This window comes from Talaromyces amestolkiae (genome assembly GCF_001896365.1).
Source record: "Talaromyces amestolkiae strain CIB chromosome Unknown scaffold5.1, whole genome shotgun sequence".
Taxonomy (NCBI): Eukaryota; Fungi; Ascomycota; class Eurotiomycetes; order Eurotiales; family Trichocomaceae; genus Talaromyces; species Talaromyces amestolkiae.
In genome coordinates this window covers 675,153-700,361 of record NW_024468041.1, presented here as the reverse complement: position 1 = coordinate 700,361, position 25,209 = coordinate 675,153, and the positions used below count along the sequence as shown (strand labels likewise).

At 48.1% G+C, this 25,209-nt stretch overlaps 8 protein-coding genes across 8 annotated transcripts; 2 read left to right on the top strand and 6 right to left on the bottom strand.

Annotated features, from left to right (window-relative positions):
• Positions 1 to 1,248: 1,248 nt before the first annotated feature.
• Positions 1,249 to 3,613, top strand: BHQ10_003353 (uncharacterized protein; the record flags this gene model as incomplete). The annotated part of the gene is made up of 7 exons (XM_040875600.1): positions 1,249 to 1,520; positions 1,601 to 1,877; positions 2,073 to 2,300; positions 2,354 to 2,848; positions 2,907 to 3,211; positions 3,290 to 3,369; positions 3,441 to 3,613. The coding sequence occupies 7 exons, from the start codon at positions 1,249 to 1,251 to the stop codon at positions 3,611 to 3,613; spliced, it is 1,830 nt and encodes a 609-aa protein (XP_040731857.1).
• Positions 3,614 to 4,214: 601 nt separating this feature from the next.
• On the bottom strand, positions 4,215 to 5,905 carry BHQ10_003352 (uncharacterized protein; the record flags this gene model as incomplete). The annotated part of the gene is made up of 3 exons (XM_040875599.1): positions 4,215 to 5,405; positions 5,457 to 5,697; positions 5,763 to 5,905. 3 exons carry the CDS (start codon positions 5,903 to 5,905, stop codon positions 4,215 to 4,217), a joined length of 1,575 nt encoding a protein of 524 aa, XP_040731856.1.
• A 1,126-nt stretch (positions 5,906 to 7,031) lies between these two features.
• On the bottom strand, positions 7,032 to 8,477 carry BHQ10_003351 (uncharacterized protein; the record flags this gene model as incomplete). The annotated part of the gene is made up of 1 exon (XM_040875598.1): positions 7,032 to 8,477. The coding sequence occupies one exon, from the start codon at positions 8,475 to 8,477 to the stop codon at positions 7,032 to 7,034; it is 1,446 nt and encodes a 481-aa protein (XP_040731855.1).
• A 747-nt stretch (positions 8,478 to 9,224) lies between these two features.
• Positions 9,225 to 14,418, bottom strand: BHQ10_003350 (uncharacterized protein; the record flags this gene model as incomplete). The annotated part of the gene is made up of 8 exons (XM_040875597.1): positions 9,225 to 9,914; positions 9,962 to 12,037; positions 12,087 to 12,572; positions 12,620 to 13,313; positions 13,360 to 13,460; positions 13,517 to 14,172; positions 14,246 to 14,310; positions 14,387 to 14,418. The coding sequence occupies 8 exons, from the start codon at positions 14,416 to 14,418 to the stop codon at positions 9,225 to 9,227; spliced, it is 4,800 nt and encodes a 1,599-aa protein (XP_040731854.1).
• Positions 14,419 to 15,326: 908 nt separating this feature from the next.
• On the bottom strand, positions 15,327 to 17,005 carry BHQ10_003349 (uncharacterized protein; the record flags this gene model as incomplete). Its single annotated transcript, XM_040875595.1, has 5 exons — positions 15,327 to 15,350; positions 15,401 to 15,960; positions 16,023 to 16,668; positions 16,715 to 16,901; positions 16,962 to 17,005. The coding sequence occupies 5 exons, from the start codon at positions 17,003 to 17,005 to the stop codon at positions 15,327 to 15,329; spliced, it is 1,461 nt and encodes a 486-aa protein (XP_040731853.1).
• A 1,540-nt stretch (positions 17,006 to 18,545) lies between these two features.
• On the top strand, positions 18,546 to 19,847 carry BHQ10_003348 (uncharacterized protein; the record flags this gene model as incomplete). The annotated part of the gene is made up of 1 exon (XM_040875594.1): positions 18,546 to 19,847. One exon carries the CDS (start codon positions 18,546 to 18,548, stop codon positions 19,845 to 19,847), a length of 1,302 nt encoding a protein of 433 aa, XP_040731852.1.
• A 182-nt stretch (positions 19,848 to 20,029) lies between these two features.
• On the bottom strand, positions 20,030 to 22,139 carry BHQ10_003347 (uncharacterized protein; the record flags this gene model as incomplete). Its single annotated transcript, XM_040875593.1, has 5 exons — positions 20,030 to 20,127; positions 20,179 to 21,626; positions 21,680 to 21,917; positions 21,970 to 22,038; positions 22,106 to 22,139. 5 exons carry the CDS (start codon positions 22,137 to 22,139, stop codon positions 20,030 to 20,032), a joined length of 1,887 nt encoding a protein of 628 aa, XP_040731851.1.
• A 1,558-nt stretch (positions 22,140 to 23,697) lies between these two features.
• BHQ10_003346 (uncharacterized protein) lies at positions 23,698 to 25,019 on the bottom strand (the record flags this gene model as incomplete). The annotated part of the gene is made up of 2 exons (XM_040875592.1): positions 23,698 to 23,727; positions 23,784 to 25,019. 2 exons carry the CDS (start codon positions 25,017 to 25,019, stop codon positions 23,698 to 23,700), a joined length of 1,266 nt encoding a protein of 421 aa, XP_040731850.1.
• Positions 25,020 to 25,209: the final 190 nt, after the last annotated feature.

Here is a 25,209-nt window from a genome sequence, read left to right as displayed (position 1 = left end):
TTGTATGTGTTGAGCCCCAGGATAGTTAGCTTAGGGTTATACGTTGTACTTTGTCGAATGTACGCTAGTTGTGGCGCTAATGCAGGTCGCTGACACCCGCATTAGGTAGTCCTTTATCTTCCAGTCTCCACATACCAGAAGCGGTATACGAAGAGAATATACAAAAGAGCATATACAACACTGGATGAATCCTTACATATATGAACTATAACTGGACTGATTAGTATTTGAGCCAATCACGTTATTGCTTCTTTTACAGAGCGGGATAACAGGCAAAGTTAATAGTAAGCTAAGTAAGTTTGTAGGTGAGCGACACCTCCTTTAGATGGAATAGTCGTAGTTTGCAATAGATACCGTATGAATGTCGGAATCAAGCGCTTTACGTGGGGAGATTACATGCTATAAATTTGGATACTTTCTCTATGAACAATGGCTGTTGGCTATGCAGTGGGCTGTTATCTTGTGCGGGTCAATCGCACAGCTTCTCAATCCTCAATCGAGCCATCTACACCGGTTTACGTATCAATTATCTCATTTGCCATGACATATTAGGAGGTCTATATGACGTCCAATCAGTCGCACGGTCATCTGCTAGATACGGTTGTTCATGATGAATCTTTTCTTAATATCATGACGTTCTAGTGCCGGATAAAAGTCCATTCTGAAAACTAAGTGTTGAGCCTCAATGCACACGACGAATAACGTTGAGATAGATTTTTCCGACGTAGTGACGTTTGGAAATTGTCCATAAACACGGAAAATGTTGCGACGGCCATGATAAGAGCGGAGGCCTTCACAGCAGATCTCAATATCGGCCTTCAAAGTTGGAGCTGCGGACAACGGGCATCATAGACAGAATACCCACTCTGGAGATACCGGTTCTTACTCACTACCTCCGAAGAACGGTGGTCTGATATCTACTCTAACGAGCGTGGTCATGTATCTGGCCAGCAGGCCAACTGGAGTAGGGAAGATAAGGTCCTTGAACTTTATGCAATTACGCAACTACATGCTATGATGAGAAGATGAATTTTTCTGGGAATCAGTATGTTGGGACGGCTGGATAGCTCTGGCGGAACGGTTATAAAAGGATGCCATCGTGCCAGCATGTTTTCAGCACATACAGCATCACAGCCATCTCTTCTGCAAATCAGCGCAAAACAAAGAACTTCTGGTAAAATGGCTCGATTGCATCCAAAGTGGCCAATGACTTCAAAGATACTGCTTTGTGCAGTATCGCTGATATGCATGTTTGATTACACTGACGCAGCTTCCATCGCCAACGGTAGAGTTACAGTCATTGACAACATTCCTTATTACGTTGGCGGAGTTCCAGTATCACAACTGTTGGATGTGTCAACCTCTTCATTCAATGTCGAAAATCTTCCTGCTGTAGATGTCATACCTATGACAGTGATCTCAAGCAACGTCTCAACATTTACCGGTCACGAACTTAACACTATTGTATCAGATTACATTTCGCAAGATGATGTCTTCAGTTCTGCATTTCTCAGCGGCAAGTGATTAGTGTTACCATCGCGATGAGCTATAGTATCTAATAGGCGGTCTCAGTCATATATCTCAGCAACACTTGGGCTAGATCCCCATCCATTGAAGCTCGATCTCTTCTTCCGGTTTTAGAAACGAAGGGGACTGCAGTCTTCCTGACCTCGCCGAACTATTCTACTGGAAAGCTCCAGAGTGCCATCAAAACTCGCACCACGCAGGCCCTCCCCAACGGGCCCTACTTTCTATCCGCAAAAACAGGGCAGGTCTTCAAGGCACACCGACTGTATGAAGATACCCAATCTGCTTTTTTGGAGCCTGCAGTCAGCAATGAAAACGGCGGATATAGTGCTCTCTCAGCTACTTCTGAAGTGCGTTGTTCATAGCATTACATTCCAGATTTACCGAATACAGGTCGGCTAATTTGTGGACAAGAGCGTGTTGGGGAACAGTGTGGCAGTCCCGTCACGACTTTATTCTACGGTGACCTCGGATAAACCATTGGCGGGGGTCAGATATTTGCCCACTCCCACTCTTTATTCAATTGATCCTGACATTTACAATAGCTTCGATTGGGTGTCAAAGATATCTTTGATGTCAACGGACTACGCACTAGCGGTGGAAATAAAGCCTATTACTCTCTTTATGACCCTCGCAATGCCACCGGTACGGCTATTCAACGACTCATTGACCATGGTGCAGTATTTATAGGCAAGATGGGTACGGTTCAATTTGCTAACGGCGATCGGCCTACTGCCGACTGGGTGGACTTTCATTGCCCTTTTAACCCGCGAGTGAGTCTTCTCTCTCTTTTTTTTTAATACAAATCTGTAACCGACCTTCCCAGGGTGATGGCTATCTAGACCCTAGCGGTTCATCCACCGGTCCTGGAGCAGGCGTAGCTGCGTATGATTGGCTTGATATTGCTGTCGGTAGCGATACAGGGGGTTCCATGCGCGGTCCAGCCGGTGCTGAAGGTTTGTTCGGAAATCGTCCTACTGCCGGAGCAGTCGATCTCGATCATGTTATCCCTCTTTGTGATGGATTAGATACGGCTGGAGTCTTTGCCCGGAGCGCTGATACCTGGGCTCGAGTGGTCCATAGTTGGTATTTAGACTACAAGGGAGATTACTATTCCTATCCAAAGAAGCTTCTCTATCAAGATAGCTCCTTCTCAACAGAAGCCATCAACAATTCCGACGCATCAGCTTTGCTTGAAGACTTTGTCAGCAAGTTCGAAAAGTTTCTAGGAACAAACCGTACCCATATCGACATCATTGGTACCTGGAACATGACCAGGGCACCCGATGCTCCGGTATCTTTGCAGGAGATGCTTCACTATGTGAGTCATCTGATTGATATTTCTGCGGCGAATTCCTAGCTGATAATTAAAACTTTAGACCTACGGAAGCCTTGTTTCCGTATATCAATGGCTTCATCTTGGAGTCTCTTTTTTCAGTGATTATGCTGCAAAGCATGACGGCCGCACACCATACCTTAATCCTAGCCCAGCAAGCCGCTGGCAACTTGGTCGAAATCTCGGACAAGCTGGGTTTGACACTGCCTGGCACAACAAGACCATATTTTTCGACTGGTGGAACTCAGACGTCGGATTTGGCGCCACAAGCAATGAGACCTGCTCCCAGGCAATCTACATATACCCAAACAGCGTTGGAGCAGTGAATTATCGCGACACGTATTCCGGGTATGGGCCACCAACTTCCATTGACGATATTGATCAACAGCTGCATAAAAACTGACCATGTGTTCTCTTCAAATTTAGGCCGCCAATGCTCCCTTTCTGGGGTTTTAGCGATAGCAACATTGGCCCCTTGGCAGGAGTTCCTGATCTGGTTGTTCCAAGTATGTTATGCCCATTACCACACTCCTAGTCTTATCGCATGAAATCTAACTGAAATTGAACCTATTCATAGTTGGCGAAATTCCGTACAATAGCACCAAGAGCGGCAAAACGGAATACGCACCAGTAACGATGAGCTTAGTCGTTGCTCGCGGCTGTGATTTGATGGTCGCCAATCTGGTGCGCGAAATGGAGGCTCATGGAATCCTCGTACCAGTTGCAACTGGTCCGATGTTATATCCTTAGACAGTCCGAATCGCCCCCGGCTCTTCGAATTTCGATATTGAAACCGAATCCTCTGCAAAAGGGAGATTGTGCTCACGCAGCAGCCTCAAAGCTGAATATAACCACCTGTGTGGTACCTGTGTGGTACCTGATATTCATCTCACAGTGATACAAGTGCCACTGCCGCATCCTTCCCAATCCATTAACTACCTAGGTATTTAGAACTCAGATACATTACAAAACAACCTCCTGATCACAATACTTGACTTGTCCTTGGCTTTCCCACCTAGGTATTCCACTCGCAGAAAGAACAAATCCTTACGCTTCTCAAATGCAGGAGAAAAATTGATCTTTGGCTATGTAAAGTAGAAAATTTTGAATCTATATTATGAATAGTCTAATAAGTGTGACGGTTGCGTGTTGCGCAGCATTTTATAGCGTCGTTCTGGCACCTTGTCGGAGCCCTGAGCCCTAGACATGATTTCCTAATTTGGCACTGACAAGGTTCTGCGCGAGTCTATCAGGACATCAGCCAGAAACTCTCTCTTAGTGGCAAAGACTATTTTTTAGTAATGAAGAACTCATATTAGCTAATTTACATCTTCTATCGATCGATCGCTGTCTACTCCCACGAGTCAATCTTCATAGTCCCCTTCTCCGCAAAATTCTTGTGCATATTAAATGCCTTGAACAGCATATGCGGCTCATGGCCCATTCCCTTCTTCAGACACTCAAACTCTGCCCGGTCGAAGTAGTCTTGCAAGATGGGCTTGTAGTCCGGATGCGCACACTTATCAATAATGACGCGAGCACGCTCTCGAGGCGACAGACCGCGCACGTCGGCGAGACCCTGTTCGGTAACTACGACGTCTAAATCGTGCTCGGTCTGGTCGACGTGAGTGCACATAGGCACAATACAGCTGACACCTGTGGGGTCTGTTTTGCTAGGTCTGGTACTGGGAGTGTGCATGATGCTGTATTTGGCATTTCGGAGGAAATCAGCGGATCCACCGAGGCCGTTGAGCATTCGCGAGCCCATAACGCAGGTGCTGTTGGCATGAGCGTAGATGTCAACTTCGACAGGCGTGTTCATGCCAATAACGCCGAGACGGCGGATGATCTCTGGGGAGTTAGAGACTTGTTGTGAGCGGAGCAACAGTTTTGGAGCGTAGCGCTCCCAGCCATCATAGAATCGCTTGAAGCCATCTGGCGAAAATCGGATGGATGTGGCAGTCGCAAAATCCAAGTGACCGCTGTCAAACAAATCCAAGAAAGAGTCTTGCAGCACCTCAGTCCACACTTTCAGGTTATGGAAGTTTGCGCCGTGGCTGAGACCGCCAATGACTGCGTTGGCAATATTACCGATACCAGACTGGATAGGCAGTAGGTTCTGAGGAAGACGTCCCATTTTGACTTCATGCTGCAAAAACTCGATCAAGTTTCGCGCAATCGCACGGGAGCTCTCATCTTCAGGCGCGTTTGGTTGCGTGGCATCAGGATAGTCCGACTCGACAATAGCCACAACCTTTTCCGGATCAACCGGAATGTGTGGCGTACCGATGCGATCCTCCGGCGAAAGAATGAGATATGGTTTGCGTCGTGGTGGGAGATCCGAAAGACTGATATCGTGCAACCCTTCAAACGATGGAGTTGAAGTGTTAACTTCGATGATAATCTTATCCGCCATTTGCACCAACTCTGGCGATGCGCCGACGGATGCACCGGGAATAATCCCGCCATCTTCTGTGATGGCGGTAGCTTCGACGACAGTTACATCAAGCTTGTTATGAGGTCGATCTTTCGTATACCAGCCCTACATCCATTAGCTTTTTTCGCCTCCCTAAATGGTAAAATTGGAACCGACGTAGACAAGGTCAGAAGGAAACATGCTAAGATGCTTGTCAAAAAACTGAATATTTCCGGTGTTGATTCCCTTTGCAATCTCCTTTCCGACCTGGTGAGGGCTTCGACGCTCAATCATGTTGAGTCTGGCCCAGCGATTCTCGGTCTCAGCGCCGGATGAGGCACCTACGAACAAGCTGTATTTGAGCTGGCCTTGGAGGTTGTTCTTTTCGACGTGGTCTGCTAGGGCTGTTGGGACTTTCCTAGATAGCACTCTGTTAGCCTAAACGGTCTCCGGTTTAGGTAAGTATTGAAGTATGAGACGCACTTTGGGTATCCGACACCGGTAAACCCAGMCCAGCCAATGTACGATCCATGAGGGAACAGGTCAATCAGATCCTCCGCCTTGGCCAATTTGTTCAAGTACGAGGGCCGGCGGACCCGGCTCTTGAGTAGAGCTGAGGCGGCCATTTTGATATCTTGTGGAACTTCTCAAATCTTTGAAGAGAAGAAATAATCAAACAATTCACGAAATAGAAGCAGTCGCAACTGATCCGAACGTCTCCGCCAGATTTTAGAGAGAGAAGAAACGAGCAGTGGAGAGGAGAGTGGAGATGGTGATAAGACGAGATAGCTCCCTTCTCAATCCGGTTCGGTATGCCGAGAGAAGAAAAATCAGGATTGGGTAGCAGCACCACAGACCGGAGTCATGTAAGTAGAAAGAAGTGAAGAAGTAAGAGGAGAAGGAGTAGAAGTAGGAGAAGGAGGAGGAGGATAGAAGTATTATAAGAAAAGGCCTCGTATGACTGCTGACTGACAGACCCCGTCATAAAACCAAAATTGGTTACCGGACAGATCCATTGGCCAATCAGGAGCTGCGCTGGTGGGGAGTGTATTTTTTTAGGAAAAATCCATACGCAAACATAACCTTGTCTACAAATAAATTTGAGATATAGTTTTGCGTATGCTGTGAATAGCTATTTCATACTCACTGATTGTGTATTTGTCCTGCCTCAGATAGTTGAACGTTGACATAGAAATGAAAAATGAATACTGAACGATCCGTCTCATATCAGTGACGTAACCCCTCAACTACTTCCGGCCTCATATGTTCCTGTCCCATGTGGCAACATACACATCAGACAGGACGAGACACCTCACCAAAAACAAGCCATATAGCAGAATATGAAAAGTATTCAAATATTAAATAACAAAAGCAAAACCATCCAGATTCTCATACAATCCATCGATTTCACACCTCAAAGACCGTCCCCCAAAAATAGCTCCGATACAAATACACCCCATTACAATACGACGTAATACACATAAAGTACAGTACCTACAATGTAATCGTCTGTTAGCCGACTCATCCATTTCCCCATTCGTAGCGCATAACAAGCCACGCAATTGGTCCCCCGATTATGACCCAGAAGCCCGATCCAATACTCCAATTCTTGATTACACAAATAGTAGAACCAGAAAAGGGCCAAAAAAGAGCTGTTCGGTTATGTCGCGGGTATTTGCACCGGAGAGACGGAGAGCTTTATCTTATCGCAGCAGCTTATCGGTAGTGCGATAAGATCAATTTATTCGAAGATCATACAGGACTACTACTATCAACAAGCATTTTATACACAACTTCAGGACCCTTCTCAGCCAGATCCAACGGGCTTATCCCCCTCTCATCCTTCGCATGTACATCTGCACCTCCACGAACCAAACAGCGCACAATCTCCTCTGGCGTACACTTTTCTTCGTTCTCGGTCGTGCACCTCCTACTCGAGACGTGCAGAGGGTCAATATCCGGCTCAATTCTACGAACCAACGGATCTGAAAATGCGCGAGAAGTTATGTTCGCATATCTGATTGGTGGTGGTCCTCCTCCTTCTCTCAGCGGTCTACACCGCACAACAGCAGTATGCAAAAGTGTCGATCCGCCTCTCGTACGTCGCGCATTCAGATCTGCGACCCCGCTGTCGATGAAGAGTTGAAGAATATCTCCACGTCGAGCGCGCACAGCGATCATGAGCACGTCGTCCTGCGTATCGTCTAGTGCACGGAAATAAGCGTGAGAGTGTAGGAGATGCACTGTCTCGGGCGTGCAGCGCTCGACGATCCATGTGCGGAAGATGTCGTTGTCTAGCGGATGAGAAGAGGGCGATACGATGCCGCGGGTTAGCAAGAGATTTAATGTATCGATTGTGCCGTGGCGGATTGCTTGGTTTAGAAGTCTTTGGCCGCCACCATCACCACCGCCGCCGCCAGTATCGTCATCACCATTGGCTAAAGCAACATCAGCACCATGATCAAGCATAAACTTCACAACCTCCACTGCCTTGGGGCCAAGCAACCCCACCGCTCTATTCAGTGGATAAACACCCTCCTGCCACGACCCGTTCAAATCCGCGCCAAACTCACAAACCAGCATCTCGAGCAGCGACAAGTTTTCCCTCGCAATCGCGCAATTGAGTAGTCCGCCGCGCTCCATGTAAGGGCCCGAAAGGGGCGATTTGTGTTGCAATAAAAGCTGGACTGTGCTAGGGTGGTTTGAGAGGAGGGCGTCGACTACGGCTGGKTGAACGGCGGKGCGCCGACCACCACCTCCTCCAATGTGATTATCAAAAGAGCCATTGACGCCCGCGCCATGGCTGAGGAGGAGAGATACAAGCTCATCGTCGCCCCTATTAGCCGCAACGTTTAAGGGGGTTTGCATATCATGCCACGGCACAAATCCCATCGCATGAAAACCCGCGTGCCTCATGGAGACCGCGCTCGTCACAGCATTTACATCTGCGCCATGGGTAAGGAATCGCTGCACGCCTGCTTTGTTGCCGGTAGCAACACAAAGGAAGAACCCATTCGCCTCATTTTTAGATTCCTTGGTACTGTTGTTTTTGTTGTCTTGGAGATGTCGGCGGTAGAGATATGGAAGCACAATACCATACAGAGAACGATGAACTTGAAGTAAATGCGCGAGATCGGGCTCGAAGAGAGTGGGGAGGATGAGGAGGATTAGTTCTGTGGGGAGGTCTAGGAATGCCATTTCATCGATATATTTCTCATCATTATTATGTCAAAGAGAAGTCGGCTGTGGAGGGTGAATTAATGATGTAAACAAAGAAGAGGGGCTTATGTAACTATGTACATGGATCGATGTATGTAGGTGCCTAGCTGCGTGACAGCCGCACGCCGAATACTTTAGTGTACATTCATTTCTTCACTATTGCTACGAATCCTTATACAGCCTCAACAACAAACTCTACACAGCTGCTTTCTCATTTCGTTGCGATTGAAAACAGTCCCCTAAGGACTATCTATCATATAAGCTACAACCTACCAAGGAGAAAAAGTCAGAGAAGGCTTCATGGTTCCCCAAGATCTAATCAGCTACGTATCCTAGGTAGATGACACTGGAATAAAGGTAAATGCACTCCAATTCTTTATCGTACTACTATTTATGATGCATATACTATCCCTCGACGGACGATTAAACACACAAACAATCAGGAAAAATAGAATCATCGTATTCCCATACCCCCAACCCCTATTCCATTCCATAACTTAATAAAAAAAGATTTGATTCAATTTCACCATCCTCCCATATGTAGAGATTTTCTTCAAAACGTATGTATGCACATTGCGCCAGGATAAACCGGCACCACCAAAGGATAAGGAGGAGAGAAGACGGCTTGAGAGAGAAAAAACGCCAGCGAAACGCCCACTGTCCACCACCGCACACCGACCGCGTAAGGAAATCAAAATTGCATTGTTCATTTTAGAGGAGGAGAGGCTACTCTTCCTCGGTCTTGGTGGTTCCCGGTTCGGCTGCATCCAGCATATCGGCGTCTTCATTACTCTCCTTTCCATTGGTGGTTGTCGCGGGGTCATCGGATGAAGGTTTGGTTTCTGATTTGGCGTCGCCAGTAGCAGCAGTAGTAGCAGTACTTGAGCCAGCATCCATATCAACATCCTCGGGCGCATTGGGATCTTTAACCCATGCACGAAACTTCTGATTAGATGCGTCGACTTCGTCTTTACTCAACCCGTGAGCCCAACCGGGATTATTGATGAATTTCTCGCGGAAGCGGTCGTGGCGGCGCTCTCTGATTGTTACCAGCTCCTTCACGTTTTCTTCGGATTCTTCCTGGCTGGTGGCTGTGGGCCGCCACCACCAGTCGTAACTGCCGGGTTCGTAGAGGATATGGTAGCTGTTTGCGCAGATGCGAATGATCAGCCCGTCATGATGCACTAGACGGCGGTAGTAGCGGTTGTATTCTTCGTCTCGCTCGAGTTTGGCGGGGAGGTTGCGTTTCAGGAAAGGCATGCGCATCTGGGAGAACGAAACGCCTTCGGTGGGATCGCGCATCGTGTACGCTGAGACGTAGTATGACCAGCGAGCTTCTTGGCTTAGTTCTTCGTTTTCAAAAGTGCTGTCTTCTGCAGTGAGCAGTTGCACAAACGTCTTTTGCGTCGTTGGGTTCTGCAATAGTCAGTATGTATCAGTAGTTTGTCAGCGGTGTAACATACGTAGGTAACGCGATAGATATCACCGTCCTTGATCATTCGCTCAACCTGCTTGCGGTACTGAATCTCCTGGTTGTGCGTAGTCTCTTCCTTCTCCCTCTCCTTGAAGAAGAGATTGACAATATCAGCACTACGATCCTTGACGTCACCATTGAAAATAGCGGCAACGAATCGAGCAATGCCACTCAGGATCTTCTCGAGATTGTACAACTGGTAGCCACTCTTGAGATAGTACCGACGCAATGTCTCTTCAAGGTGAGATCCGTCGAGGTCGTTCTTGACAACCTCCTCGCACATGCGGACAATCTGTTGATACAGATTGGCGTTTGGGCTGGTATCATAGAAGAAATCGTTAGGCGTCTTGTCCAGCAATCCAAGCTCCTGGGCAGCCTTGGGTAAAAGCTGGCGTCGGACATCTTCGTGTGCCTCCTTTTCGTGGAGCTTGACTTTCAGCAAACGGCTGTACAGAAGCTCAAAGGAGCGGAAGAAACAGTACACGGTCAAATTGCTGTACAGATGGTGCACCTTCTTTTCGTATGACTGGTTCAAGTTGTACTCACGCTGGAGGTTGAAGTTGCCCTGATTAGGATGCTCCATCCACTTGAGCTCCGAAACATCAAACGGCTCTGTAGGGTCTGGTACTGGGGTCGAAGGAACAAGAATAGCGTCTGGCGTCACGTCTCGGCTGACACCCGTGCCTGCGAGCATACCCTTATCACCACGACGCTCGAGAACGTCACGGAGAAGATCCAACTTCTTTGATGTAGCAACGCGACGACTTTGAGGGGTAGACGCACCATCGACAGCCATACCGTCATCGTCCGTCTCATCATTGCTACTAGCCACCTCATTCATGTAAATATGGAATGTATCCCGGTCCATACCAAAGAAGATTGGAATAAAATCTTTGATAAAGGCTGCAACGCGCTGTGGATCCTGACCCAAGCCAGTGTTGCGCTCAATGTATGTAAGCAGCAGCTGAGTAGCGTCGATGATAACGGCAGGATCTGAAAATTCAAACTCAAACTGATGAGAAGGAAGCTGATAGCCACTCTTGCGAATATTTCTACCCTCCTCGTACTTGGCCTGGATTTCATTGTGGATGTTCTTGGACGAAAAGAGTTTCTTGTCCATGCCTTTGTTGGTGATGGCTTGATGGTCGAGACTGCGCCAGAAACATTTCTGCATCTGTTCGCGCCAGACCTTGTCCCACTCGCGCTGGCTGGCCTTCCATTCTTCGCACTTCTGCTTCAAACGATACAGCAGAACTGGTAGAACATGGCATGGGCGTTCAAACATTTGCTGAATGATGAGCTCTCCGCGTTGGCGATCGTACACCTTTTTGATAACGCGCTTGTAAATGGATTCACTCTGCCCGCCGAGACCAGGAGGAAGTACAAAGGCAGCACGCTCGGCTTCAGACATCACCAAAAACTGCTGGACGATAGGCTCGATGAGCTGGATAGTTCGCACACACGCCTCAATGTGATGGTCGTAGTCATGACGATCTTCTTCAATGCGATGGAGAGCATCTTCAAACTGGTTCTTGCGATGGGCCACGAAGCCAGAATCTTCAGACTCCCATGTTGGGTGAGAAGCCCACTCATCGTTGAGCACACTGTAGCACAACTCATCCCGACCGCTACATGGCTTCTGTCGCTCGCGTTTAGGCAGAAGACGGTAACTAGGCCCAAGCGATCGACAATGAGCAAGGTTCACTAGACCAGGTTCCTGCTTTGGTTTTAGATCGATGACACGATCTTCTGCCTCCTCGATATGCATGAAGCGTTTAAACCATGACATCAGTTCAGGATTCGATCCAATAAAACCTGCTGCCCTCTTTACCAGCACGTTGCGATCGATCAAGTCGTTGGAGTAGAGGTTGCAAAGCTTGAGGAACTCGCCAAAGGTTTGTTTGTTGCCAATGAATTTCTTCACGCGGTCAAAGAAAGCAAATTCGTCATTGTTGGGCAGAATGGAAAAGGTTGGCGGGATGGGCTCTGGAAGAGCAGGCACCAGAGTTGGTGACACCGCAGGGCCGTCAACTGTCATTGGTTTGTTGTGGTGGATTTTGGCTCTCTAAGATGAAGTTAGTGAAGTGAAGAGCGGAAATCACCGTAAAACTCACCTTAGCCATTCCTACTGCTTGAACACTGCCTGCACGGTTGGATTGCAAATCACCCATTCTGGAAGCGTCCGCAGAAGATCCTGCAATAGGAGCACCTAGAGTATTCACATTGAGCGGAGCACCTCGACGCTTTTTGGTATCTTTGGCGGGGTCTTTCACATTGAACTGTCCCATAGGTGGCATCTTCACGTCACGACCAGGAAGCTGTGACTGAGCTGGGCCATTTGCTGGGTATGGAGCTTCACCTCGAAGATTGCTAGTAGGTGCAGCCTCGTCCATAGGAGGTCTGCCAGCCTGTGCTTGCTGTTTGTTTGAAGCTGCAGAGTCAGGGAGGAACTGCTTGAAATCTTCAAGCAGATCAGGAGCTGTGTGGAAAAGCTGTGTGACTTGAGCATAAACGTCCTGGATAGGTTTGGATTCCCGTTGGTATGTTTGCAGTATCTCAAGAAATTGCTTGTATATCTCTGGAGCGCTTGCGAAACGATTCTGAATCGGTCAGTACAGAACATCTGACGTTCAAGGATTCGACTCACCTTTATCTTGTTCACATAGCTAATAGCGTGGTTAAACTCTACTGGACCACGCTTATTCAAATCTGCTTGAGTGCCTTGAAGGACATTAGAGCCGATACCAGCCAGGTTATTCATAGGCCCAGGGCCAGTTGCGGTGCCCGTGGACGGTTGCAATAGCGATCCTCTACCGGCAGCAGCAGTAACAGCCGCGGCATTTTGCAACTGCGCGACGCCTCGTTGTTCCTGTTGGTGGAGAGCAGCCGCAGAAGCTGCAGAAGTTTGTTGTGCCTGCTGGTTCTCGTACTCATAGTGCTGTTCTTGATGTTGGTTCTGACCCTGCTGACCATAAAGACCACCACCCATCACACGACTGTTGGGAGAATATGAGCCGGTAATTCCTGGCTGAGACGCATGCTGCGGTTGTTGCCAGCCTGGTCGCGAATGGTCATAATAGTCGGAACGGCCTGGCGGAGCCAATGTCGCCGCCGATTGACCCATTTCCTCGGCAGAGTCAAGAGATGCCCTAGGAGGTCGTGTAGCCATGGACAGCGTATTTGTGCCGGAGGGTGTAGTCACACGAATAGCGTTTGGGTTATCGTCTGTTCCGCACTCAATACGATAGCCAGGAGGCAGGAATGTGTTGAATCCTTGGATCAAAGCAGGGTGACCGGTGAAAAGGTTCGATACACGCTGGATGACGCCGGGAGTGTCGATTCTGCATTCGTCAGTATACAATGCGCAACAGCGAGCGGAGATCTTACGCTTGGCTCTTGAAATCCTTCATTATATCCAAAAATCTGTTGTACACGTCGGGCTGTTCAACAAAGCGGACCTTGACCTGATCAAGATAGCTCAGAGCATCCTACCAATGGCTATTAGTCAAATTAATCAAGATGTCCGTTACAAGGTTGCACCTACATTGAGAATAGGCTGCTGACCCTGCGCCAACGCCGCTACATTCCCCGGAATCTGTGCAGGCGCAGCATTATTAAACCCCAGTAACTGCTGCGCCGGTGGCCCCTGAGGATGTTGCATATACGGCCTGGGACCATTATCTTGGTGTGACGACATCTGAGCCCCAAACAGACTCGCAGGGCCACCAGATTGCAGCGACCCCTGTGGTGGATTCGCTGCCGCCGCCGCAGCAGCAGCAGCTCCTCCGATACTCGAAAGCAACCCATTCGGTCCATGAATGGAATTCTGCACTTTCGACGCAACTGGCTGGTGAATCGGGATCGAACCGGTGTGGCTCTGGACGGTATGTTGCTGTTCCCGCTGACGCTCCATGTGTTCTCGTTCTCGTTCGCGCTGTTCGCGCTCGCGGTGTACCATGTCTTCGTGGCGCTGGCGTTCTAGCATTTCGCGCTCGCGGGAGTCACGTTCGCGGTCGCGGTTGAGTTGTGGGGAGGGGTGCTGCATTGCCTGGCCAATGCCGGGTAGTGAGTGACCTGCACCATGTGGAGGTTGTGCGTGTTGGCCGTATGGAGAGGGTTGATGTGGTCCGCCGTGGCCTTGGGCTAGGTCTGCCAGGCCGGGGAGAGAATGTCCGGACGGTTGACCGGGGTGGTACGGGCCTGGGAAATAAAAAATTAGCCAATACTCCGACATACGTGCCGTTATATGATTTTCAAATAGAGAAACACTTACCCCCTGGCGGTGGTAGGACAGGACCGGCTTGTTGCGATGACGAATTCTGCTGCGAAGGGKTTTGCCTGAGAAGAAACAACGTCAGTGAAGCTCCAACCAAGGCTTGCGAAAACGCAAACCAATAATTCAAATAGAACATACCCATAGGACCCCAAAGGACGAGGTTGTTCCATACTCGAATGTGAGGGCGGTCCTCCAGTCGAAGAGTGCCAACCGTCGTTCCCAGAGGGATTCATACTATCATGAGAGGAGAAAAACCAGGAGAGCACAAAAAGTAGCAATCACAGCTCTGATCGCAGCAACTCCAGAGCCACTTCTCGAATCTCCTCCGAAAAGAGCTCGCTGTCTTGCAAAAAGAGCTTGAAGAAAGAGAAGTAAAGAGGAGACCAGATCCGGGGCTAAGGGAGAACTGCCACGGACATGACTGAGTAACAGGCTGCTTTCTCTGCACAGTAGATCTAAAACAGTGGGAAAGAAAGGCCACCGTTCGAAACACAGAGTATAGTGTATCTCGTCTCACACTCGACCTCTTTTGCGTTGTAAGTGTGCTTCGACAGAGTGAAGAGGGTTGCGACAAGCTTAGGTACGACAGAGAGGAGATTCTTGTCTAATCGGTAAAGTATGGGCGCGACTCCGGAGGGCGGTATGACATGGCAGTAACAGGGGAATCTGTTTTTCATTCGCTGCTGCCGGACTTTGATTGCGCGGGGGCGGAATTACGTATCGCCGAGAGGAGCTCAATCAACGACACGCTGATTGGCTGATGTCACAGGTTTTTTCGGGGGTCTCAATCGGGTTAGTGCCGTGCTGTAATGACGTCTTCTACTAGCTTTATTATTGTCATATTTACTGCATAGGTATTCTGTTAAAACCAAGTCATCTAGCATTGAGAACAGACTATTCTACTAGTCGCCTAAATATAGAGCTCTGTCTGCTGTATACTGCAATTCCCTTGTCGGTATGCACCGAGTCGCCTAGGATACATAGAAACAAGATAGTAATTGCTGTGTAGTACGTTGAGATAAATAAACCTCTTGTCTACACACCAGCCACAGAACCCCGATTGCGTTCATTCCGTTCATTACAATGCTGAGAAAACAAAGAGCTGCGCAGTGCGTTAGTATAATCCACAAACGATCGGAATAAGAGACATACGTTGTTCGTAGCCGCAATAGCAATGCTGTCCTCGAATGGATGCCAGCTCATATGTAGAATCTTCTTATTGAAATCAATCTGATCTGCGTCGGTTTCCTTCCTCATGCGTGAACCTGCACCAGCAGGGCTATTGGCCCTTGATCCATTCTTCTTTCCATTCTTATTAATAGGCGTAGGCACTCCGACCTTCTTCGCCTTGAATGCCGACTTGTCCGCCTGCAATACAACTTCTGTCTCCTTGTCGGGGTCGGTCGGGTAGATCATGAAGTTGTTGTTGTAACTGCCCGTCATCACGTTTTCTGCGTCGCCCGAAAACACTACCTCAAATTTATCAAATATGCTGTCATTCTCGTATGTATCGCAAAGTCGCGGTCGGAGGTGTTCGTGAATGGGGATGGTCTTGATAGGTTGGCGCTCCATGTTGACGTCCCAGATCTTTACGGTCAGGTAGTCACGGGAGAGGATGTATCGGCCATCATGAGAGAATCGCACGTCGGAAATAGAGGAGATGATTTCGGAAAAGAATGACCGCGACGACGCATCTTCTTCTTGTTCGAATTCTACTATTGTCAGTACGACGAAGAAAAAAATTGTGAATCAAAGAGAATAGGAGAAAGCTCACGCTTTGAGTGCTCGTCACAAAGAGCTCTTTGTCTCATGTCGGCCATCTTGATGGTTCCCTTTGAACTGGCATACATGAAGAAATTGCAGCTGGTAGGGTGGAATTCTGACGCCGTTATGACCTCCGTCAACTCTTCCATGTTCGCGGGCTTGATATCCACAATGTTGAAACTCTGGTCTTGGATGTTGAGATTCCACAGGTTGATTCGGAGGTCGTCACTGCTGATAAAAGTCTCGCCATCGCTATTCACCGAAATACTGTTGATGTGATAAGCGTGCGCGTTGGCATATGTCCGTCTAGGCACAGCTGCAACAACCGTGTCATGATGCGTCATTCGAGGCAGTTTCAAGGCGGATGCATCCCTGAACGAAATGTGCGGAGGACGAGCGGCACCACCACCCAAAACGCCGGCCGGCGTGAGATCATGCGACAAGTTATTCTCTGCGACGACCTTTAGTGACTTGTCAAACACCTTCCACAACTTTATCGTCTTATCGTTGGTGGATAACAGGAAATGGGACGCATTTTGTCGTTTACACCACTTGATCTTGTTGATTTTTTCTTCGATCTCCAGGGACTTGAGGTAATCGAATTCAGGCTCGTGGGATTGAAATTCGGTGTGAAATTTGTATTCGCATGTTTTTTTCTACCGCACTTAGTATTTGACGGGAATATTAGTCGATTAGTCTTACCGTCTCATTTCTCTCAAACAACACCACGCGACCTCCTTTGTCGCCGGTGGCGAGGTAGTTTCCTGTGTGATCGAATTCGACGGTCGAAATAATATCCGCTGTGGCTGTAAGCATAAACTCGATGAACACCGAAAATATTGTCGTACCTTCTGTGATATCCTCTACATCTCCTTTATCTCCAAAACATCTACACAAGTCAGATCTGACAAACACAAACCCATCCAACCGGCGAAAATATCGAACTCACTGTGTGAACTTCCAGGTGGGTGACCCTGGATCTCCGTCTACCATCTTTCAAAATGCCAATTTGTCGAGGTAACTAAGTTGTTGAAATACGTAAAGCACGCGAGCGGGGATTATCCAAGCGTCGGAAGGAGATTCTGTTTTTGATATTGTCAGCGGGATGATGGATGGGAAGAAGTGGATAGACGAGTGTTAGACGGGAAGGTTGTTTGTTGATAGGAAGGTGGTCCGGAACAAGTAGCAGTTCATGCAAACAGACGATGCAATGGCAATAGCCAAAGACACAAACAAAAAGCTTTCTCAATCAAAAACAACGGAATGAGTGAATGGTTGTCTTCGGTAAGTAGATGCGAGGGGTGGCGGTATCAACCCACGAGGCCATTGGAAAAAAGGGCATAACCAGCTAGCCAAATAGGTTGAACGGAAAAAAAGCGCGAATAATTACAAGGAAAAATTGACTGACCTGAAACAAAGTAATTGATTCGTTTTGAAGCGTCGGATCGCGATGTTGGTATGGGATTAAAGTCAAGGATGCTGCGATATTAAGGAACAGGCGGGGAAGTAGCAGCAGCAAGCAAGCAAGTAATACGAGTTGGAGGTTGGTAGGTGCGTGTTTGGAGGACCCCCGCGACCCGGTAATTGAGCGAAGAGGGAGAAAAAGAAGAGGGGGATGATTACTGGTAGGTTGAACACAAATAGAGGAGGGGAAGACGCAGACAGTGGCAGGTGGGAGGGKGGTGATGATGATGATAGAGTGTGAAGGTGGTGGTGCTAAAGAGAGAGAGGATGTTCTTGTTAGCGGCCGCTGCCGTGCTTAGCCTGGCAGCCTGATCGCTAAGGCTAACCACTAATGCTGAGTGGGCCTCACCTTTGAGATGGTATTACGAGTTACTACTTGATCGATTTCTTATTTTAGGTTCCTGATCTGGTAGATAGTAGATCTTTCTGGTGCTGTTGTGTATGACATGTCTACCTAGACTGCGATGGAACACTGATGAATGCTACCTAAGCTACCTAAGCTGCCCGAAAGCTGGATGACAGCTGCATTCGGACAATGGATCAAGACTCGGGTGTTCACCTAGTATCTCAACCTAGTATGACTGGGTATCATCAGATAGACTATCTAGCTTAAGTACCAATTAGTACCGGGATGGTCACCGCAATTTTGTCCATCGTCTTCGTACTTAGGTAGCTTATGTAGAAATGTGACTCGGGGTACATGCCCGATGGCCCGGAAATGTATATGTAGGTAAGTAGTCAGTTGATCCATGTAGGGGCTTCGACAGAATATACAAAACTATAATCTGGGAACTAGCAGATAATTCCATGAGAATCTAGTGCTTCAAAATTTCATATCTACCGAACAAAACCTCAATATTGAAGAAAGAAGCCATAGCTATGTAGAAAGAGAAGAGAGAGCTAGCATATGATAGCCACCAAATATCCATGGATCTCTCTAGCCGAGGGATTACATCAAAAACATATCCGACAACCATCAAACTTCAACTTTTATACGTACAACTAAATCAGCATCCTAAAATGAGTATAGTCTTATGCATAAATCAAGTTGAGAAATAATCAACAAGAAATGTCATCCAACCACCCAGACAAGAGCCATCCAACTCCAGCAAAGAAAGATGATCAACCCACTACCACAACAGCAACAACAGCAGCAACAACGTCAAACACAAATAATGGCCAACAACCTTCTCTACTATCCCGAATACAGAACTCTGCTTCTACCCTAATACAGGATACACTCACGAAACCAAGCGGCGCAATTCTGTCCGGTGATCTTGCGCATGTTTTGGATAGTGGAAATAAAGCTTCTTCTTCTGCTTCTTTTTCGGGGGGAACATATTCAGGGCAGACGCGGAGTACCGACGGATTCGGAGGCGGGAACTCCTCGGCGGGKGGTCATCAGGATGGTGGACATACCACTGGCTTAGTACACGAAGGATTCCGCTCCTCGCAACCAAATAGCCATGACGTCTCAGAAATTGACTCCTTTGAGAACAGCGGAGACTTCTTCAACTCCTCTGATAATTATTTCATCCGGCGTGAGGATGAAGCAGAAGGTAAGGGAAAGGGCAAGAGCAGAGAACATGCCCTCTACGACAACCACAATTTCAGCCATGACCAAAACATCGACATAGAAGACGAATATGAATCATCCCACTTCAACGCGTACGAAATAGCATGGATAAACGCTTCTCGCTCGGGGACGGTGTATAGATCTACATCTACTGAATCTACGCCGAGTAAACGCTCATCTCAATCACAATCCGACTTCAATGATTTTACAGCACAATCCCAGACACAGTATGAAAACGAACATGATGGCGCGGAAGTGGTCATGATGCTATCAGATCCATCCTTTCAACCGGGTCTCGTCACATGGGACGATGACGAGAACGAGCACTACGACAGAACGGATAACGGGCTTGGATTTGATCTCGACGACAACGACCCGCTAGACAGCGAAGGATTTCCTCATGCTCTAGCGCGAGGTCTTTCACCTGCCGAAATGCAGATTCTCGATTCATTCCGAAAACAACAACCAGAGCAGCTTCAGCAAAAGAAAATCACGGCATTAAGTCTCGTGCCAGATATAGACTCCTTTTTCTCGGAGCACGATACCAGCACTATCAACGCAAATAATGACGCGCTACGGAACGAGGTTATTGCGAATTTGATCGGGGCGGAGGAATGGTTTAATGTCGACGAGCGATACGGCGATGAGGTATGGGGGTATCTAAGGCCGGCGGTGGAAGCTGCAGCTACCGAAATTAAGGAAAAAGAAGTGCACAAAGATGGTGAAGGCGGGGATGGAGACGGGCCAGCAGTGAAAAGGTTGAAGATGATTTTGAGGCATATGGCTCGTTTATAGTAAAATTTATAGAATCAAATGATGAAGATGAAGATAAAAGAATTCATTCGTAAATATACATAACGTAAAAGCTAACAACTAGATCAAACTCCTTGAAATGAACAGATATCCATCATTACAAACGAAACAAAAGTGACCCATCTATGTTTTGGTGGGGATATTTTATATAGATGTCAAGCTATTTAGTATTCGAGACGAGGCTGTTGGCCCTTAACGCGGCCAATGACAATCTCTGAGGCGTACTTGGGGATGACTTCATCGTCGTGGAGCATTTCAAATTCTGTAACGTATAATTAGTATAGGTCATAAACAAGAAAGGAGAAAAACGTACCCTCTGATGCGTCACGACCCATGTGGCTGAACAAAGCTTGAGCACCACCTGGGTGCTCGTCCAGCCAGTTGGTCACGTCCATGACAACACCCTTGACAACAATCCACAGGTCATCCTTCTTATTGTGCTTGGCAACTTCTTCCATGGTAAATTCCTTCTCCGGAACCTTAAATTCAGAGACATCCTTAGCTGCGGGAGTGGCAGACTTGGCGGGGGCGGAAGTAGCAGGAGTAGCGGCAGCAGCAGGAGCCTCAACACGAGCAGAAGCAGGGTCCTTGCCTTCGGAACCATTCCACTCGACTGAAATCTTTCCAGGAGTGGAGGGGTCGATGTGCAGTGAGATCTGGCCAAGACGTTGCTGGGCGGCAGAAGCACCGCCAGTGAGGACCTTCTGGAAGAGGTATTGGCTGGCGCTGTCACCAGCGACACGACCATATACAACACATCCAAGCAGAGACGAACCACCGAGACGGTTGGCACCGTGGACACCACCGGCCAACTCACCACAGGCATAAAGACCATCGAAAGGCTTCTGCTCAGAGTTCAAGACCTGAGCCTTGTCGTTAATCTCAATACCACCCATGGTGAAGTGAAGCACAGGCTCCATCAAGGCAACGTGGAAAGTGTCATCAATGCTGAAAGGCAGGTTATGGAAGAACTTCTTGCCCCAAGGATCCTTCTTCTTACCCTCGGCAATAAGGTTATAGTCGTCAAAAGTCTTCTTAAGAGCAGCTTCGCCACAGCCAATCTCCTTGGCCAACTCCTTTCCAGTCATCTTCTTCATCAAACCACGTCCAGAGTAGTGGCGAGTGTGGAAGTCAAGAACGTTTGAGGCCTTGCTGTTGAGGACCAAGCGGATGGGCCACTTCTTCTTCTCCTTCTCCTTCCACATCTGACCGGACACGTAATCACGGTGACCCAACTCATCGGAAAATCGCTCACCGTCAGAGTTCAACAAAAGACCACCCTCACCACGGAGAGCCTCGGCAGCCAAGAACTTCCACTTGGAAGTGGGATCCTTGGGGTCAATCAAACCAGTAGGGTGGACCTGGACCTTGTCCATGTCAATGCCGTTGGCACCAATAGCCATCAACATTTTCTGACCGTCACCAGTGGCGTGGGTACCGTTGGTACTGGAGAGACCGAAAGTGTCGGGACGGTGCTTCTTGAGGAGAGAGTCTTCGGTGAAATCGGCGGCATAACCACCAGTGGCCAAGATGACAACACCGTCGGCGGTATGAGTCTCGCCGTTGACTTCGTATGTGACACCGGTAACGTGGTTACCTTCCTTGTTCACGGCAGTAACGCGAGCCTTCTTAATGACCTGAACACGCTCGGGCTCAGCCTCGGTCAATTCTTCGAGTCGCTGCATGAGGGCGTATGTGATGGCCATGCCGGGGAATTTGGCATCGTGACCACGGTGAGTACGAGGGAAGGAGTGGCCACTTCTATTGTCAGCATCATCTTTGTATCATCTTAGCGTATTGAAGAAAAGACGTACCCAAGTCGGGAAACCAAGGTAAGATCAAGGTTGAACACGTCCTGCAACCACTCGACTGCAGCGGAGGATTTGTAGGTCAAGACCTTGATCAAATCGGGACGGGCCTTGTCACGAGCGGATTTGAGGGTATCTTCGTAGAATTGCTTGACGCTGTCTTGAATGCCAAGATCGGTCTGTGTTCGTGTGAGAGCACCGTTGATACCGGATGTGGCTTTGGTGGAGTTGCCACCGAAGAAGCCTGCACAACCAGGTTAGCTACGATGGCGAAAGGAACTCGAAACGAGACGCACTCTGCTTATCCAAAACGAGGACATTTCCACCGTTCAAGTAGACGGTGTGGGCGGCACTGAGACCAGACACTAAGAGTCAATGTTAGCCAGATTGACAGTTTGCGGGGATGGAATCTGGGGAGTTGGCGCAACTTACAACCACCACCGACGACAATGACCCTGGGAGCCATGATGATGTAGGATATGTATGGGGTATCACAAAAAAGAAATAAAAAAGGAGATTAACGTGTGAGGTGGATATTCGAGTAAGAGAGGGAGAAAGTAAAGAGTTGGGTTGAGGAGACGAACAAGACGAGAGGATGTTCTTAAGGAAGAAAGAGCACCGAGCAAAGGAAGCAGCTGGCCGGGAATGGGCTAATGGTCGGTCACTCGGCCGAGGTAAATTCGAGATCCACTCAGACACCACGGGCACCAATCCGAGCCCCCATGTTGCTAATTCTTAGTACGAGCACTCTCACGTGGGGGCATACTATCTACATACTTTACATTTGTGTCCAGTGTCGAATGATTTTTATTATTGACTACTGTCTGTAATTATTTACTCGGCTGTTCAAGGCAGAGATTGTTAGGCGGTGGACGAGTGGACGACTAACTAGTTGAGTAAATCTCCGTATAGCGTCGTATCCATCCCTACTCCGTACAGTCAGACAGAAAATGAATGCATCACATGTGAAGAATTACCGTAGCTCAGCAGCTATGCTCCAGTTAGTAGTTTGTTTAGCTATGTTATCAACTAGACTCACCTGATATATGTAGTACTATTTCCCCAGATCGTACCCAGCTGGTACTACTACCACTAGTAGTAAAATGTTTGGCAGTTTCACATGTGAAGGTCATCGACGTCATCTTCATATGTCCTCCATACTTACAAAGCAACACACAGATACGCCGTATATTTCTATGTAACACTCGAGTCTACATCTTCATCGGCTTTATATGTACATCCAACCCTTTCAATTCTTTTATTTCTCAACAATTTTCAACATACTACGTATTTGAGGCAATCGGCCTCCAAACCACTCCGTCCGGCTGCCTCTCGGGTTCCACTTACTCCGGACCAGATCGTGCAGTCCCAGCCCATACCCGAAACGGCCACGATGCCTCGGCACAAATTATAGCGAGGTGTTTGAGACTGAAATTCTGTGGGGACTGTCCAAGCCGTGGCATTGTCTGCTTAGTATTTACTCTGTTATTTGTTTTCTATCGACCGAGATAATCGTATATTGTACAGCTCTGTTTATGGTAGCATGACTGAACATCACATTTATGCTGTGGCTCTAGGCATGGTTAGTATACAGGATCAAATCGTTAGTCGGCTATTGCTACTTGTTAGGCACGGGTAGAGCACCGATAGATATGGTCGGGTCTGGACTTTTTGTTCTTGAGAGATTTTGATTGACTGTCTGTATGTTATGATCAATTTCGAGAGGTAGGAGAAAAATCTATCTATCAAATCGATTTCAACAATGGCAAGTAAACCGTGCAAGGATTCCGAATTCCGGGGTGACAACATCCCCAGTTCTTCAATTCGGCTATTGACGACCTGGATAATCCTAGCTTTGCTACATACTCTAATCTGACGCTAACGGGGCTCAGCATTAAGAAAATTTAGGTAAAAGTTGAATCTTTAAAAGTCTAATTTAATTTATTATTGGTGGATAATCAGAAGCTCTAGTATCATAAAGGCGACTGTCTAACCATCGGATATATTCTAGGCTTCTTAATCGTCTACTGGACCATCTGGGAAGTAGCAAGCTCCTAGATACAGTCACGAATTAGCCGATGAAATTTGCAAACAAACTGCTTGAACTCACCGGAAATGCATCCGCCACACTGGCAGCGACCCTCTCGACATCCTCCGTAACACTCTCAACACCCGCATCCCAAAGCCGTATATTCCTACCCATCGTGCCCGTATTTCCAGCACCCGAGATATCCGAGTCAAAGTAGATAACGCCATCAATCTGATCAATACTGCCCTTCAAACGACCCTGTTCTACCATACGAGCAGCGTATGCCTCTGCCTTTTCGCCCGCGGTCTCATCGCTTGAATCTTTGAGGGCTAGGATAGCACCCAACGCATCAATTTTGATGTTCTCATAGAGCCTGCTGGCAGCGACCAGATTGTGCTCAATCACGGCTTTGTCCAGTACGGTTGATCCGTCGGCGGTCTTTGCGAGTTGATGGGGTTGTAGTTTTTGCGAGAAGGCGGCGACTTCTTCTGGTGTTAGGAGGCGGTCGAGATGCATCTTTTCCAAGATGGAGTAGACGTCGACGGATGTTGCGCGGTCATCTTTGTAGAGACGTGCTAGTGTGCGTGATCGTTGTGGTCCTGCGGGTGCGAGGACAGCGCAGATGATTGCCGCAGAGAGAGCGTGGAGTCGGTCGCTCTCATCGACGCCGGCAGCCAGGCTGACATTGAAGTATTCCTGACTAGCATCCAGGAAACGACGGCGAGCATCGAGAATACGAGCTTGAGAGAGTTGAAAGTGTAGCTTCAATTCAGGATCTTCAATCTTGCTAGGCAGATTCTTGATTCTGTTCAAAAAAGACTCTGCATTCGTCGTATCATCTTCTTCCAAGTATAACCTGAGTATGCGGATCCACATTCGCGCCTTTGCCGCATCTGTAATAAGTCGTTGAGAACTATCAAGATGAATCCCTTGTAGCACTCGCGCTGCCGCACTGTATTCCTCCTCTTCCTCATACGCATCCGCCAAGATCTCACGAATGTTTGAGTCTTGTTCCTCGACAGACGCGGATCGAGACTGTAAAAGCGTCACAGCATGTTGTCCGACTTTAATTTTGATGGTTGAGGGAAGGTCGCGGAGGACAATAATAAAGGAATCGAGGAGGGGTCGTGCGGCAACGATGCTGACAGTTTCGCTAAGAATGGAATCGAGGTAATATATGAGGTCTTGCGAGAGTTCGTGGCCCGTGGAGGTGGTGACGATTTTGCTTAAGAGGTCGTTGTAGAGTTGTGCTTTGGTTGCTTGGCTGGTTAATGATTCGATCTCCGCAAGGGCGGAGGCCACTTTCTGAGAGGCCATAAGCTGAGAGATCTATTCTTGTGTGCTCAGTAGGGATGATGAATGTTGTTTCGGTATGGAATCGTGGGATGAACAGGATCAGTGTCGTGAGGGGAAAGTCTGGAGGAATGAGTGGTTGTTGATGGTGGGCGGAGCTGCCAATTAAAGACGCACTTATCGATAAGGCAGCATCTCCGCATCATTTTCTGCC